The sequence below is a fragment of the Somniosus microcephalus genome, chromosome 12 (genome assembly GCF_052327205.1).
Source record: "Somniosus microcephalus isolate GS21.2 chromosome 12, FLI_Smic_1.0, whole genome shotgun sequence".
In the NCBI taxonomy this organism is placed as follows: Eukaryota; Metazoa; Chordata; class Chondrichthyes; order Squaliformes; family Somniosidae; genus Somniosus; species Somniosus microcephalus.
This window is the reverse complement of record NC_140998.1, coordinates 164,464,578-164,481,336: the sequence shown is the minus strand read 5'-3', so window position 1 is coordinate 164,481,336 and position 16,759 is coordinate 164,464,578. Positions and strand designations below refer to the sequence as shown.

At 42.4% G+C, this 16,759-nt stretch overlaps 1 protein-coding gene across 14 annotated transcripts in view; it reads left to right on the top strand.

Moving 5' to 3' along the window:
* Window positions 1-16,759, top strand: part of LOC147109680 (uncharacterized) — a 396,101-nt gene that overhangs the window by 361,876 nt on the left and 17,466 nt on the right. For 11 of the 14 annotated variants that reach the window (XM_086003766.1, XM_086003775.1, XM_086003776.1 and 8 more), the window contains 3 exons: window positions 6,860-7,736; window positions 10,052-10,149; window positions 11,995-14,136. In XM_086003766.1, coding sequence (XP_085859892.1) covers window positions 6,860-7,736; window positions 10,052-10,149; window positions 11,995-12,009 — 990 coding nt within the window. In that variant the 3' untranslated portion in view covers window positions 12,010-14,136. Of the gene's footprint in view, window positions 1-6,859; window positions 7,737-10,051; window positions 10,150-11,994; window positions 14,137-16,759 lie in introns of those variants that run through there. The other 3 variants (XM_086003764.1, XM_086003769.1, XM_086003771.1) reach the window with 3 other exon arrangements.

Below are 16,759 nucleotides of genomic sequence, written 5' to 3'. Positions count from 1 at the left end.
ACAGGTATTTACTGGATGAGGGTTACTCTAAAACTAACATACAGATCCCTACTCAGGGTTTATATACAGGTGTGGTCACTGCCGGTACTACAGTATACAGGAGCTGTAAAAAGTAGTTCTCCCCTTAAAGGTACATACACTACAACCATGGCCCCGATGTTTGCAGGGAGGGAGCCCAGTAGTGGGGGGGGGAACCCAGAAATCCCGGGGACGTGGAGGTCCAGCCGATATTAACCGCAGGACCTCATTATCATTTTCTTAAGCCAGCAGCAGGAGGTCGCAGCCGGGGACCATTGGAGACGGGTCTCGGCAATCGGGAGAGATCGGAACTGGCGGGGGATGGGGGTCGCTGATTGTGGCAGCAAGGACAGACCTTGATCGACAGAAGAGAGGCCAAAGGTTTGCTTGAAGGGTTGGGGGGCACTCCTGCTCCTCCTGGCCCACAAGGAGTGCTCTTACCTTCTGCAGCCAGCTGCTCCCGGCTCCATTTCGCTGCCAGGTTTCCCAAGCTCTGGGAAACCTGGCTGGCAATTGTTAAATTTGAATCAGGCTCCCAACCACACTGTGGGAGCCTGGTTTAAATATTATAATGAAGTGTCCCGACTCTCCAAGACGGGACACATGGTTCGCAACCCGCCGGCATCTAAATAGCAGCAGGCGCGTACGCGATGGGTTGGGGACACGTTCCCTGACTTAACATTTTTAAACCCCTTCTCCCGCACATCAGGGGAGGATGGGGGTTAATATAATTGGCCCATATGTTGTTTTCTCATTTCGCTATATATAGGGCCTGTTCTGGCAGAGTACCTTATTTTTACCAGGACAACAGCACTTTGACGAAGGCACATCTGCGAAAAAATATTTTTACAGCTTCAATTTCTTTTTTTAGAAATTCAGTTGAGCTCATAATCTCAGTTCTATACTTCATAAACTTTTCATTTGTTTTGTCAGATTTTCAGTATTGCAAATCACTGATACTGACTTCCAGTCTTGGACTGCGTTTTGTAGTTTTGCATTTAAATTGCTTGATTGAAGCCTATGTCAACTGCATTATTACATTAATCGATTAATTTCCAGTTCATTCATCTTTTATTTCAGTCAATATCAGTGCTTGGTTTTAAGATCTGCATGTCTTTTCCAGTAACTGATATGCATACAAATATTTATGCTGCTGGGCGTACAATTTTGAGAGATGCACAATATGTTCCAGGGTTGTTGTGAGTATTTATTTTGTATGCTAGTATGATTTCACACTCTGGTCATATTCTGGCTAGCTGAAAAGTAGAGTTCTTGGACAGAGAATCAAGTGCATTGTGTTTAGGAAGTGGTTGAGGTGTATTTCACATTGATTCAGAAAGTTTTGGGGTACTCTTTAAGGGTTACGCATCCTCCTTTTCATTCAAGCAATAGCACTTTGCAGCTATAGGCTCAATAGCCTCTCCAGTACCAGCTGGCACTGGGTTAAAAGTCACCAGAAGTACGTCCGCTTGCTTCATGAATATTTAACAGACTACCTGCTACACCTGTTCCTACCCCAGCTGATGTCACAGATGTCAGCATGACAGCAGCCAACTATCACTGTCAGTTGATGATAAAACAGGTACAATTTGTGGATAGTTCTTTCTTCACTATACAGAGCTGGAAACATAAACTTCAGAAGATATGGTTTTCACAAGAGGCAGGGCAGGTCACCACCTGAGGGTATGATGACCCAAAACTTTAAAAATAGCTATCAGGACAAAGGTGGCAGGTGAATGCTAAATCCTTCCATCAACATTCAACACCTTCCTTGTAAAAGGAAAAGTAAGACTTGGACCAAGGATCTCTTCTCCCTGAAGTTTTCGACGGATTTCTTTAGCGCTGTGACCTGGTTTATCCAGAGCTTATCTCGCCATATGGTTTTGTTAAGATAGATGCTAGTAGACATTAGTCTCCTTTACAATTGACATTCAAGGTGCTGGCCTCATTACTGGTGGAGGCCAGAGTGCCTTTATATTTTGCAGTACATGTAAACTTTCAGCCCCCACTAAACCATCCAGATCTAGTTTTTGTCATCTTAAGGTAGACATCCCCCTCTTAGAAGACAAAGAGGAGAAAACCTGAGGGCTTCAAGGGCTCCTTCTAACAAAAACCTCTGGGCAACAACATTCAATTGCTTCTGATTTAGCATATATTTCCCACAATATTGAAATTACCTTTCAATCTTTAAATTGCTTTATAAAGTAAAAATGTCTGTCAAATAACTAGTGGAATTACCCTTATTTGAATGGCTGACTACTCAAACCAGCTCTGTGTGTTCACCAAAGATCCAGTCCAACACTTTTTGGTACTTGTGGAAAGATTAAGCTTTGTGGTTAAATGGAAGAAATCTTAATTGTAATCAACATGGGGCCGATTCATTTAGATTTGTTTCACAGCCACACAAGGTATAGTTTTGGTTTCACCAGACACAGTCATGGCCATTTGTGCAGAGTGTCATGTCTTCAGGTGGGGTTCAGGATCTAAACACAGTATTTATCTGCTGGGCTTGATGGCAGTAGCTATTTTGGTAGATGGCTGTTTATGAATTCTCCACTTAAAAGGCATTCCATGGTTTGGAATGTTGATTTCAAGATTAAAATTCCAGCAAGGCTCCAGCTGTAGCCCCTTCCACTGGCACTCTTGTTACTGACTCCCACGCAGGATGGAGAGCCCCACTGGAATAGACTAGGGCCTGGGGTGATGGGACCATCTGTACAGCTCCTGGCAGGCAGACAGGCATAAGCTCTGAGTGATGAACACTTAATTTATTTCTATTTCACTCCCAACAGACTACTTCATAATGAGGCTTTGCATTGACAGTGCTCCACTGGAATAGCATAATCAAAAAGCAGGGGATATATCTTCCCCACTCTTTACTTCAACACCATACAGATCTGGCATTCAGGCAGAGAAAAGTGTACATACCAGTCTACTCAACACATTGTGTGAGCATGTGAAATGTGACAACAAATATCCTCAACCGGTCCAACCTTTTGGAGGAGACCTATTGTATTTTCAACAGCTGATGTTATCTGGCAGTAGACCATATGACTACCTTCTAGAACAGCCTGTCCAATTCTTGACTGGAGAGGTCCTTGCATGTCTTTCCCTTCATAGCCAATGGCTATTCACCTTGTGTAGGTATTTTGTTGTTAACCCATTGGGATATGATGTGCCAGTAATTCTGTTATATGTCCGTTTGTTGTTGGATCAAAGACTCTGTTCCAGCTTGTTGAGTCACTTGTCTTTAGTTTGATTGAGGAAGATCCTATGATGTCCCAGCTTATGAAGTGCAAGTGCAACCCTTTATTCCACAGATCATTCCCACTTGCAATTTTGAACTTTGATTCTAAACAAAGCAGTATCCACTTCATTTGAACCTATAATTTTTATGAAGTCTTGTGTTTCTTTTGCTACTAGCCCTCATTCTGGCAACAAGAGTTAGCAAGTTGCATGTTTTTGTGGTGGATCCTTCATACCTTTTTTTGCATGTGAGTAGGATAATCCTTAGATACATAGATACATAGAAGATAGGAGCAGGAGTAGGCCATTCGGCCCTTCGTGCCTGCTCCGCCATTCGATGAGATCATGGCTGATCCTTTAATTCAGTATCCCGTCCCCGCCTTCTCTCCGTAACCCTTAACCCCTTTTGCCCGTAGAAATATATCTAATTCCCTCTTAAATATATTTAATGAGCTGGCGTACACTGCCCTCTGTGGCAATGAGTTCCACAGGTTCACCACTCTCTGAGTGAAGAAATTCCCCCTCATCTCTGTCCTAAATGGTTTAGCCCTTATCCTTAAATTATGTCCTCTAGTTCTGTTCTCACCCGCCAAGGGAAACATTCCTTCTGCATCCAGTCTGTCTAGACCTGTCAGAATTTTATACACTTCTATGAGGTCCCCTCTCAATCTTCTAAACTCCAGTGTGTACATCCCTAAACTACATAGTCTCTCCTCATAGGTCATTCCCGCCATTCCTGGTATCAGCCTGGTGAATCGCCGCTGCACCCCCTCCATGGCAAGAACATCCTTCCTCAGATGAGGCGACCAAAACTGTACACAGTACTCGAGGTGTGGTCTCACCAGTGCCCTGTACAGCTGCAGCAAGGTATCCCTGTTCCTGTATTCTAACCCTTTTGCTATGAAGGCCAGCATACCGTTTGCCTTCTTGACCGCCTGTTGCACCTGCATGCTCGCCTTCAGTGACTGGTGTACAAGAACACCCAGGTCTCTCTGTACTTCCCCCTCTCCCAATCTATTGCCATTTAAATAATAATTTGCCCTCCCGTTCCTGCACCCAAGGTGGATAACTTCGCACTTGTCCACATTATAGTGCATCTGCCATTTATCCGCCCAATCGCCCAGTCTGTCCAAATCGCTCTGGAGCTTCCTGGTCTCTTCCTCTGAGCCCACCCCCCCTCCTAGTTTAGTGTCGTCTGCAAATTTGGAAATGCTGCATCCGACTCCCTGATCCAGGTCATTAATGTAAATTGTGAACAGCTGGGGGCCCAGGACAGATCCCTGTGGTACCCCACTTGTTACTGCCTGCCATTCAGAAAATGAGCCGTTTATTCCAACTCTCTGTTTTCTATCTGACAGCCAGTTCCCTATCCACGCCAAAACTTTCCCCTTTATCCCATGAGCCTCAATTTTCCATGCTAATCTTTTATGTGGGACCTTATCGAAGGCCTTTTGGAAGTCCAGGTACACCACATCTACTGGCTCTCCCCCATCTATTCTACCAGTTACTCCCTCAAAAAATTCCAATAGATTAGTCAAGCACGATTTACCCTTTGTAAATCCATGTTGACTCTGTCCTATCCTGTCCCCATTTGCTAAGTGCTCCGCTATTTCATCCTTAATGATGGACTCCAGCATTTTGCCCACAACTGATGTAAGGCTTACAGGTCTGTAATTACCTGCTTTTTCCCTACCCCCCTTTTTGAATAGTGGGGTAACGTTAGCTACCCTCCAATCCATCGGCACTGTTCCCGAGTCTAATGAATTCTGAAAAATCATCCTTAGTGCATCCGCTATCTCTAGGGCCACCTCCTTCAGTACCCTAGGATGCATGTTATCAGGCCCTGGGGATTTGTCCACCTTCAATCCCTTTAGCTTCCTTAACACCATATCCTTAGAGATATTGATTTGCGTCAGTTCCTCCTTTGCCAATGTCCCTATTTTTCCCGATATCCCAGGGAGGTTTTTTGTGTCTTCCTTCGTAAAGACTGACCCAAAGTATGCATTTAGTTGATCTGCCATTTCCTTATTTCCCATTATATATTCCCCCGTATCTGACTGCAATGGACCAACTTTGGTTTTCACCAGTCTTTTCCTTTTGATATATTTATAAAAGCTTTTGGAGTTAGTTTTTATATTTTCCGCCAGCTTGTTTTCGTAAGCTATTTTGCCCCTCTTGATCATGCCCTTTGCCCTCCTTTGCTCTATCTTAAACTGTTCCCAATCTTCCGCTCTGGCGCTTTTTTTGGCTATTTTATACATCCTATCTTTGGATTTTATGCTGTCTCTAATTTCCCCTGTTATCCACGGTTGAGTCACCTTTTTAGATTTCCTTTTATGCCAGATTGGTATAAACAATTTTTGCAATTTTGTCATTCTATCTTTAAATGTTTGCCATTGTTTATCTACCTCCAGTCCTCCCAGGAACGTTGTCCAATCAGACCTACTCAGTTCCCGTCTCATGGCATCATAATTCCCCTTGTTTAAATTCAGGACCTTAGTCTCTGAGTCAATTTCTTCGCTCTCCATTTCGAGTGAGAAATCGATCATGTTATGATCGCTCTGACCCAAGGGTCCCCGTACAACAAGATTACTGATTAGTCCCTTCTCATTGCACAGTACCCAGTCCAATATAGCCTGTTCCCGAGTTGGTTCCTCGACATATTGATCCAGATAACCATCCCTTAAACACTCAAGGAATTCCTCCTCCTCATTATTTTTACTGATTAGGCTAGTCCAATCTATATGTAAGTTAAAGTCACCTATGATGACAGCTGTGCTCTTATTAGGCTCTATGACTTATACTTAAGATTGTACAAGTTTCATTTATCTCAGGAAATCGTAATGCTAAAATTTTACACCCCTTCCTGCACATCACTTGCTGCTTCCATTGAAAGTATCACATGGTTGATATGCAGAAAGTGTCAGCTTTCTACCTTGATTAGACAAAAATTTTGCTGGCAGTTGTTTGTTTTGAATAGGAAAAGGACAGTAAAAAAGTTAGCAAATTGGATAGTGGAATACATTTGGCAAGGTAGAAACCACCAAGAAATGTTATTTATTATATTCATGCAATGGTTACCTTGTAGCATGCTGAAGGTTCCTCTTAAAGCTATCTGCAAGCCAGCTGCAAAGAGGAATTTGCACGCATCCTGCAAGCGCCATTGCCTTGAATTGACTGCTCGGGACAAGCGTCGCATTGCTCAAGCTTGAAGATGTAGGTCTTCAAAGTCATTGCCTATTGTTTCTACACTATCTTGTTTCTGTGGGAAGCTGAACGAATTGGGAAGAATGCTGGATTCTGTACCTCAGGCAAAATGTTTCCTTTTTCACAGTATAGCAAATGCTGAGTATGCTCAAATATTTTCAGGTGCATTGCTGGGCCAAATGAATGTATTGTGGTTTGTGATTTGCCCTTTGCTGAGTCAGCAACTGTTTTGTGCTGCAGAGGTAAACATCCTTAAGATGTTTCAAAAAGTCACCTTTTCTAGGTGTTTATTTTGAGGATAGCAATGCATTGTTGATGTTGGTGACTGTGAATATGTTAACAATAATCCAGTCCTAATATCAGTTTATATTTGTGTTCTTGTTTAAAGTGGGTGGAGACAGTCACAGAAGAACATAAGAAGCAAAGGGTAAATGAAGATGAAGAATTGTGGAGGAATGCTGATTTAGATGTGGTCATGTTTGATTGGCAGGATGCTGAAGAAGGTACTGATGACTGGATGAATGGGGAGTGGGAAACCATTGAGCCACGTGACTCCCAGGCAAGCTCCTTCGATCTCAAAGAAGTTCATAGAGCTCTGATGGATGCTGAAGAGACTGTAAACAAGTCAACGCCTTGCAGCAGTAAGTTGGGTAATCTATCATTGGCCGAGGAGTTGTTGCAGATCAGCCCTATATTGCACCATAATATTTCAGGCAAAACCAATTCTGATTCAGAAAATGGGGTTTCGGGTCATGCTGTTCTGTCAGGGAGTGACCTTGAAGAGACAGGAAATGTGTTAAATCATTGTTCCTCTTCAGACACTAGTAAACTGAGTAAGAAGTCAATGTTGGTTGCCTCCGATAAGAAGTCAGACCAAATTATTGCTACAGAGGATCATCCACCATTAAAAGACAGAAATCCACTTGGACTTGGGTTGTCTGATTGTCCTGACACTCTGGATGATAATTCTGCAGTACTGGAGAAAAATGCTGTTTGTGATGAGGAAAGGAAGAAATGTTGTTCAGCTGCCCATATTGCAACAAAGAGTTTGGCAATGAGCGTGAAATTGCAGGATCAGTCTGGAGAGGAAGCTATGGGGAAGTTGCGACCAGCACTGCTGACAGAAACTTTGCACGGTGAACAGGAAACCAGTGCCCCTGCTTGCATAGGTGGAAATTGTTGTTCTGGCCTTCATCCAGAGAAATATCAAGAGGAACTATCTGAAGAAAACAGAAGAAATGACACTGACTATATGGATGGTAAAGGTATGCTTTTTAAAACCATTTTGAGCACTGTAAAACTATTCATTATAATGTCTTGGCTTTATTTTGCAAACTCTATCTGCAACAGTGATCTATTAACTCCTGCACATTATATTTGTTTTAGGGAGAAAATGTTTTTTGGTCACTGATATATTTATTGGAACAATTGGCCCATTTTTGTAAGAAAAACTTGAAAAGTTCATAAAGCTCATAACTGGAGTTGTCAGGTTTGTCACAGATGTAATTGACCATCTGGGGGTAGAGTTTCCGCATTGGGTGCAGTCAGTAAACTAGGCACAAATTATGCTTGAAATTGCTGTGTTTTTCCAAAGTGAAGTTACAGCTCAAGTTTCCGCCCAAACTCATTTGCATAATCACAAACATAAAATCTTCCATAAACCAGTGCAGTCAGTCAGTGTAATAGAAGGTAATCGTGCATTAAAAAATATAGAATCATAGAATCTCACAGCACAGGCCATTCAGCCCATCGTGCCGGTGCTGGCTCTTCGGTAGAGCTACCCAATTAGTCCCACTCCCCTGCTCTTTCCCCATAGCCTGTAATTTTTTTCCAATTCATTGATGTATTAAAGAGTAGTAACCTGGTGCAGTTTTATTAGTACAGCTGAAAATGGGTTTATCACAAAAAATAAGCATTTTTAGTAAGTGTCTAGTCCTCCACCTGTAAGTAACCTGATTTTAAATCACTGAAAATGACTTTAAAAAAAAACTATACTGAACCGTTTCCTAGTTTCATTGGTGTACACTAGTCAGTTTCTTGTAAATTAAAAATGTTTTTAATATGTAAAATCTTTTATAACATGCCTACTGGTGCCTGTGCGCCCCAAAAAATGCTCAATTTGAAGAGCCTCCTCAGACGGCCCCAGTCAGCGGAAACTTGCTATCCTCATTATTTCGATCTGGGGCAGGGCCAGATTTGGGTGAAAGGATTTTTAAACCTGCATTAAAGATCACGGAGACTTGATTTACGCTCAACATAACTTCCCTGATCTTTTGTGCTGGTTCAGCCGATTTCACCTATTTTGTACTGCTACAGCGAACAGAAACTCTACCCCATGATATGATACTTTTTAGTGAGGTCTGAAAGTTTGGTACTATGTGCAATCATTTTTAAATTTATGTAATTGGTTTGAAAACTTGGCACCAATTTGATAGCATTGATTCTTTAAAAGTTAAGAGAAATGGGAGTTGCCATAAGAGGCCTTTCAATGGAGTAGTATTTGTCCAGTTTAACAGTTTTGCTCCTGCCCTAAAGCCCATTGCAGAGAACAGACATAAGCGTACATTATACAAGGAGCAGCATGCTTTTTTTAGTTCCATGGAGTGGTGAAACACAGTTATTTTATTTTTTCCCCCTACCTTGTTGAATTATTAGCTATGTTACCATGGGGAAGTATCTAGTATTGCCCAGACCCATAGAAAGATTTGCACCCAGGCCATTATTGCATGTCTCCTGCCATCCAGTTCAAAGTATTCGTAGAGGTGAGTCTCCAGCAGAGAAAAATGGGAGAAAATTGAAGGGAAAATATCCACCCCCTCAATGACAAAGGACACTTCTGTATGTTTTTGTAATTTACTGTACCTCTAATAAGGGGTGGATTTTGCTCTTGGTGTGCGGGGGTGGGTAAAGACCATGTTATAACAGAGTTAGATTCTATCTTTAGTTTTTTGAGATGCTGGCAGTGCTGCATTTATTGCCCACCCCTAGTTGTTCTGAGAAGATGGTGGTGGGCCTTGTACTTGAGTGATTGCTTTATTTGCAACTGGGTAGCTTGCTAGGCCATTTCAGCGAGCATGTAGGCTAGACTCGGTAACCGGTTCCCTTCCCCGATGGACATTGGTGAAGCAATTGGTTTTTATGTTCATTTTCTGGTGCTAGCCCACAAATTATTAGGTCTATTGAATTCAATTTCATAACGTGTTAACTGATACAAATTCTAATCAAGAGACATCCCAATACAAGAGCAGTATGACATTAGGGGACCTAACACGCGTTCAAATGTAGTATTTGCACGTGTTTTGTTTAATTTGCATATATTTCTGAGCCACTGGCCAATACTTTCTGGAACATGGATAGATTATTCCATTTCTTCACCAACTCTCCCATGCTGACCAACATAATAGAATATTGTGTATATTTGTAAATTCCTATTCCACTGAGAAATGTGACTCATTCATCAGTGATCACGAGACAGTTTTTCTATTAATGTTCTGATTAATTTGATGCATTGGGTTATTTTTAAAGTGCATCAACCACCTGTCTGTACTCTATATTTACGTGCAACTTTGCCTTTCTTAAGGGACACCTGGTGATTCAGCTGTTGCTTTGAAGCCAAGTACAAAGATTTCACCCGATGCTGTCATTTTAGACATTACCAAGACTATAATTGGGATGATGGTATGATTAAGCAAAATATTTTTCCAGGGAATTGGTCTGTAAATGAACTGTCAAACAATCCTAATTTATTACACTTCCTGCCACCCCGCTTCCTGTAAGGACTTTATTCCATTCTCCCAGTTTCTCCGTCTGTTCTGACGATGCCACCTTCCATACCAGTGCTTCCAACATGTCTTCCTTTTTCCTCAACCGAGGATTCCCCTCTACCGTGGTTGACACGGCCCTTGACCATGTCCGTTCCATTTCCCGCACTTCTGCTCTCACCCCTTCCCCTCCCTCCCAGAACCCTGATAGGGTTCCCCTTGTCCTCACCTTTCACCCCACCAGCCTCCACATTCAACAGATCATCCTCCGCCATTTCCGCCACCTCCAACGTGATCCCACCACCAAACGCATCTTCCCCTCACCTCCCCTTTCAGCATTCCGAAGGGACCGCTCCCCCCGCGACACCCTGGTCCACTCCTCAATCACCCCTAACAGCCCTTCTCCTTCGCCCGGCACCTTCCCGTGCAAGCACAGGAGATGCAACACATGCCTTTTTACCTCCTCCCTTCCCACTGACCAGGGCCCCAAACACCTCTTCAGGGGAAACAGCGATTTACTTGTTGTACTTGCAATTTAGTATACTGTATTCGCTGCTCACGATGCGGTCTCCTCTACATTGGAGAAACCAAATGCAGATTGGGCGACCGCTTTGTGGAACACCTCCGTTCAGTCCGTAAGGGTGACCCTGAGCTTCCGGTTGCCTGTCACTTTAATTCACCGCTTCACTCCCACTCTGATCTCTCTGTCCTCGGGCTATTACATTGTTCCAATGTAACTCAACGTAAGCTCGAGGAACAGCACCTCATCTTTCGATTAGGCACTTTACAGCCTTCTGGACTCAACATTGAGTTCAACAATTTTAAACTATAACCTCTGCCCCCATTTTTCATGCTGTATGATTTTGCCATTCCCATTTGCAACATTTTATCTTTCCTGCCTCTTACAAAAGTACAGTATGTTCCTTCAATTCCTTCCTGCCCCCCCCCCCCCCCCCACTGTCTCTGCACCTGCACAATATCTGTTACGTCTCCAGCTTTTTCCAGTTCTGATGAAGGGTCCCAGACCTGAAACATTTGTTTCTCTCTCCACGGATGCTGCCTGGCCTGCTGAGTATTTCCAGCATTTTCTGTTGTTATTTCAGATTTCCAGCATCCGCAGTATTTTGCTATTATACTAGATCTTTGGACTGGTTTGCAAAGATTGCCAAGCCAGCACACTTACAGGTTGGCATCTATTTGGACGTTACCCCTTTAAAATACTACATCATGTGCATAAAATCTTTTTAAAGCATTCTTTTGGTGGTGGGTGTAAAAATAGTACAGTAAATATACCTGACTTCTATTTGTAGAATTATAGTTCATTTTTATTTTGCCCATTTCCCCCCCGTCCCCTCCTCTTATGAAGGTGTTGATTCCTTGAGTATTTGACCCAAGTGATCATTATTCATGTACGAGGCTTGACTTACATAAACTACTTTTTAAAGTTGCACCATCTTCATAAGTGTTTGGAAAACTTTTTTTGCTCGAGAAATAAGATCCAAGCACATGTTGCTAAACACTTTTGATGAAGACAGTGCTTCTTTCACTAAGAGTACCCTACCCCATTAACTTGAGAGGAGACTTGTGAACAGTCACAGCTTGCTGATGTGATCACATCATTTGCATGTCACAGGCTGCTGAACTATCCCAGGGATGTGACATGCAAGTGATCACATGAGTTGCTAATAAAATAGCCTAGTTCCATTTTTATGAAGCACAACTTGCTAATTAATGTTTGCTTTCCTGTTCTTTTCTTTTCCAGGTGGATGAGAAATGAAGTAAATGCCTTACTGATGGTATTATATAATCAATATATCAAGATTCCCTGCTTCTTGAGTGCACTTCTCACATCAATAAGTTATTGACAGTATCTCTCTTGCAGTGTATAAGCTACAGGCTTCCTAGTACACAAGTAACATGCAAAATTAGAAACCTTACACTAGCTGAGGCCAAAACATTATTACGAAGCAACATTTCTGTCTTAATTTCACTTTATTTGCTTTTCTATAATTTATTTGCATTTCTATAATTTTATTTGTTGCAATTACAGCATATTTAAGCACTTTATTTCTATTATATAATTAATTTTATTTGAATTTTGTGAGACTGGTGTATTTGGCATAGTAGCTGCAGAGTAGTAATGGATTCAGATTTTAGAATAAAATTGGTCTCTGTGAATGGGATTTAGTTTAGGACACTGGATTTAACAGGTCTGTTTTCACATTTTTGGCCTCTTTAAAGGGACACATAGGTTTCAACAAAATGTCTCTGGACAACATTGATGTGAATAGTGATTTGCACTGCTATTATATTTATGCTTTGTCAACAAAGTTGGTTTGGAATACTGTAAATTAGTGCCTGGGAGAAAATGCAGCACAAAACATTTGCTGTGAGTTGATTTGACAAGCATGATTTTAAAAAAAACTAACTTATATAGTAAGTGCTCTTCAGATAGAAAGAATACGAACAGACTCTTAAAGGGTCACAATAAAATTAGTTTGGGCTGGTCTCGGTCCAGTTTCCAGTAGGCCCTGCACAAATCTGACACCACGTTTGAGATGAATTTGCCAGTTTTGCTCAGACAGGATGGTGTGTGTTGGGAAATGAAATATCTCCGTACCAGGAGAGAAGAGTCTTCAGAACTTGGGGCTGCTGATGCACTGGCAAGGCAGCCTAAAGGGATTGCTCCACTGAATATGATTCCTCTATCATATCTAACCTAATACTACATTGAGTGTTCTTCCCCCTTGGCTTTTAAGGTGGCATCCCACCACCCTCTGTTTTTAAATCCTCCTTCAAAGTTTACAATCATATGCATTTTGAGGAAGAAAAGAATTACACTAGAAGCAGCAATTACATTGATACAATATATTCAGTTGCTTCTTGATAACCAGCAGTATTGTGATCAAGCTGCAGGTTGTATTTGTTAAGTCCATGTGTAGAAAAAACTCTCATTATTAACATCACATGGCATCACAGCAACTTTTGGTACAAAACAGTGTAGATTCAAATGTTGGAGTAAGAAATACCAGCTTTTGACCAGAGTTATCTAGGACTGGAAAAACCTGAAACTCTCAACAGGCTGGTACAAACATCTCAAGTCTGCTGATTCTAGCTGATAGCTGAAAATCGGCATGTGTATTAGGCAGGTAGTTTATACCTCCTGGCATGTAAACTGAATTAGCCATTTATAATTCAGAATTCTGGGAGAATTGCATTGATGTCAGGTTAGAATATCTCAAAGCAAATGTGAATTAGACTTAAAAAGTACAAGATGTGGTCATTGTTGTAAATTGAAAAAGTTGGCATTCCCAGCATTTTGCCCCTCATCTTGATGAGCAAAATGCAGTTTTAAAAATAAATAAATGAGCTTTTGTGTGAATACAGTGGGTTGGCGAAGAGATTTAGCGACTGCAATCATGCAGGATTTTCAGCTTTCATCCATAATTACCATTCTTCAAAAGCATAAAGACTAAGCTTATCTGAGTGATCCTGTTCAGTATTGAAGGTTGGATTGAAAGTGGGGCCATTAACGCTACATGGGGGAGGGAGGAAGAGGATGTTTTTAGATTCAGTAATGGGCTAAACATTGGTATGATGCAGTGTTAATACACACCTTAAGTTTACACATTTCAATAGTGTGTATTGTTTGATATTTTATTTGTATTTACAGTTGAATTGATAAAATTGATATTTTTGTTACTCATGTCATGTAACCAACAGTGATAATAAAGTGAGTCCAGGGAAACACTGGTTACTGATGTATATGCTAGAGCATGGTTTATGTTTAAAGCAATTAATATCTGTGGCAGCCTTAGACTGGATTGAAGATTAGAATCAGTTTATTTTGAAAGATGATTTAAAATTCCATGAAATTATTAAAACAAAAATGTCTTGTGTTTAATGGTGCCTCTGGCAGAGCTTTTCTTTTAATTGTTGAATGCTTCATACAGATCTCAATAACGAAATAAATGTGTTTCTCAAATGTTAAACCAAGGTTAATCTGTAGACACTGGTGATGTATTGCATTGGTGGTCCAAATGCAGTGCCCCGGTGTGATGTGTCAAGGATTTGTGTTCACAGTTACCCATGCCATAGGGGAGGTGGTGAACAGAAGCTAAGCACTGAACCCACAGGCCGGGAGAAAGAAAAAATACATAGCAAGTCGCCTCCAACTGTTCAGCTATCTTTGGCAGAGGCCTGGGTACAGGTTACCTGCCCATTAACGGAACTTGGTATGTGGCAGAGGAAATTTTGAAACAGGAATTATTTAAATGAAAAAATCCATTGATAGATTGAGGAGTTCAAGGTCATTATTCTGAAAGGCTCAAAGCCTAACCCTTGTTTCCGTTTGCTTGCTGTATTCATTATTACCAGTCCAAGAAGTAGTAATCCAGAGGTACCGAAGTCCATGCTTAGTTTTCAGTTCCTGACTACACTAAATATATTCAATGTAGTCTATCCTGACAGTCCAAATCCTAACCTTGATTTCATCACTTAATGCAGAGTATTACAGTACTATCTTCTGAACATCAGTGCTGAAGCTCCACTTATTGCAAGCATTCAGTAAAATAAATTATTCTGTATAGTTACTCAAAGCTGTCATAATGTTAATTGGAGGTTTTCAAGAATGCTGCTCCACTATATATTTCCTTTGCCAGTGGTGTTTCAGGCCAACTCCTATTAACATGAATTGAGCCCCAACTGGGTGCCACGCTGATTAGATGCCTGCTCACCTTTGGGACCTGGGTCCAATCCAGCCCACACTGATGGGATGAAAGTCTCATCTGTTTTCTAGCAGCAAGGGTCCTATGTGAAACGGGTTTGGGTACTTTCAGTGGGCACTGGTCTGCAGCACTAATTGCCAATGCTGCTCAGGCCCAGGAATGGTTGGTGTGGGAAATGGGACAAAAAATGCCTCATTGGTGCAGTATAAGTGTGCTCTTCTGAGGTTCAGATAGAGGCACATTGCTGGGTAGAATAAGGGGAGTTTTACTCTGCATCTAGCTGTGCTATATCTGATATAGCAGATATAGCTATGAGAATGCTTGATGCTGACAGTGGGTGCCTGAAATGGAAAGTTTACCATTCCCCAGCACTCACTAACATTCTTCACCTTGATGAGCACAAAAATTGGATGGAGCTTCTCTGAGACATAAGCCACTGATATCTGAAGTAGCAATGGAGAAAAGGAGACCTGAAAATTTAAATGAGTAACATTGTTATAATTGCATTTTTCAAACAGAAAGTAGTCCTAGACATTCCTATCCCTTTGAGTAAGGTGTCATTTCTAGTATTACTAAACTCTTAATAGCATCTGCATTATAAATCACACTTGGACCAGTTTCTTAAAAATATTTTTAAAATTTGCATAAAGAACTTTCTCCCAGCCCCTGATGGCTCAGTGGGTAACTACTGCTCTGTGTAGTGCTGGGCCTTACATGCCAGGAAGGTTCCAAATTCAATCTCCGGGTAGGATAGTTGCTCTCAGCAGGTGCAGTGTTAGGGACATTTCTCTTCGTCTCAATCAATGCCAAGGAGGGAAAAGTGTAAGTGTGCACATCATATGAGGACATGATCAAGCTCACTAGCGAGAGTCATAAATTTCCTGTGTAAAGTCTTTGGCCTAGAAATTCAGTATCGCCACGTTTGGGGCGCTACAGCTGGGCGTTCGCTAAATTTAGCGCCACCTTCGCCGAAATTGAGTTGCATCGCCCCAAGAGGTTGCTGCTGTGCTAAAGCAGGCGATGCACGACTATCATAAGGCGCTAAGCCGGCGAGCCGAGGCGCTAACACCGAGGGCGGGCGCAGGTGCGGCGAGTTGCTGATTGAAGGCAGACACGCTGGCGCCGGTCAGCTCTTAAAGGGGGAGGGTCGATTTGTTTGGCTGCCACGCCCTGCACACTGCAGCCCTGAAGCAAGGCCTGACCATTGCTGGTTCAACAGTTCAACGCCCAGGACAATGGAGAAGGCTAGGGAGCGAGCAGAGCGCTTCACCGAGGGTGCCCTGAGGCTACTGGTTGGCGCAGTGGAGCGCAGGCGACCTGTCCTCTTCCCTGACAGTGGGAGGAGGCCGCTTCCCAGCGAGTACCAAAAAGCCTGGAGGAAGGTGGCAAACAGGGTGACCACCAACAGCATCGTTGCCAGGACTCCAGTTCAATGCAGAAAAAAGTTCAATGACCTCACTCGGGTTGTCAGGGTGAGTACCCTTTCCACTGTCCTCTTCATCCCTGCATGTGCACCTAAGTTTCTGGCCAAAGGGACCTGAAAGCCCCAATGCCCAGCCCTCATCCAAGAGTTATGGGACTCTCATGAAAACCACTTGCACATTCAGCACTTTACACACTGTCAGGGCTATTCCACCATGGGAGGCAGTGCAGGCAAGATGAGGGCTTGACACTGTCAGGGCTATTCCACCATGGGAGGCAGTGCAGGCAAGATCAGGGCTTGACACTGTCGGGGCTAATCGACCATGGGAGGCAGTGCAGGCAAGATCAGGGCTTGACACTGTAGTTAGAGGCCGTCCT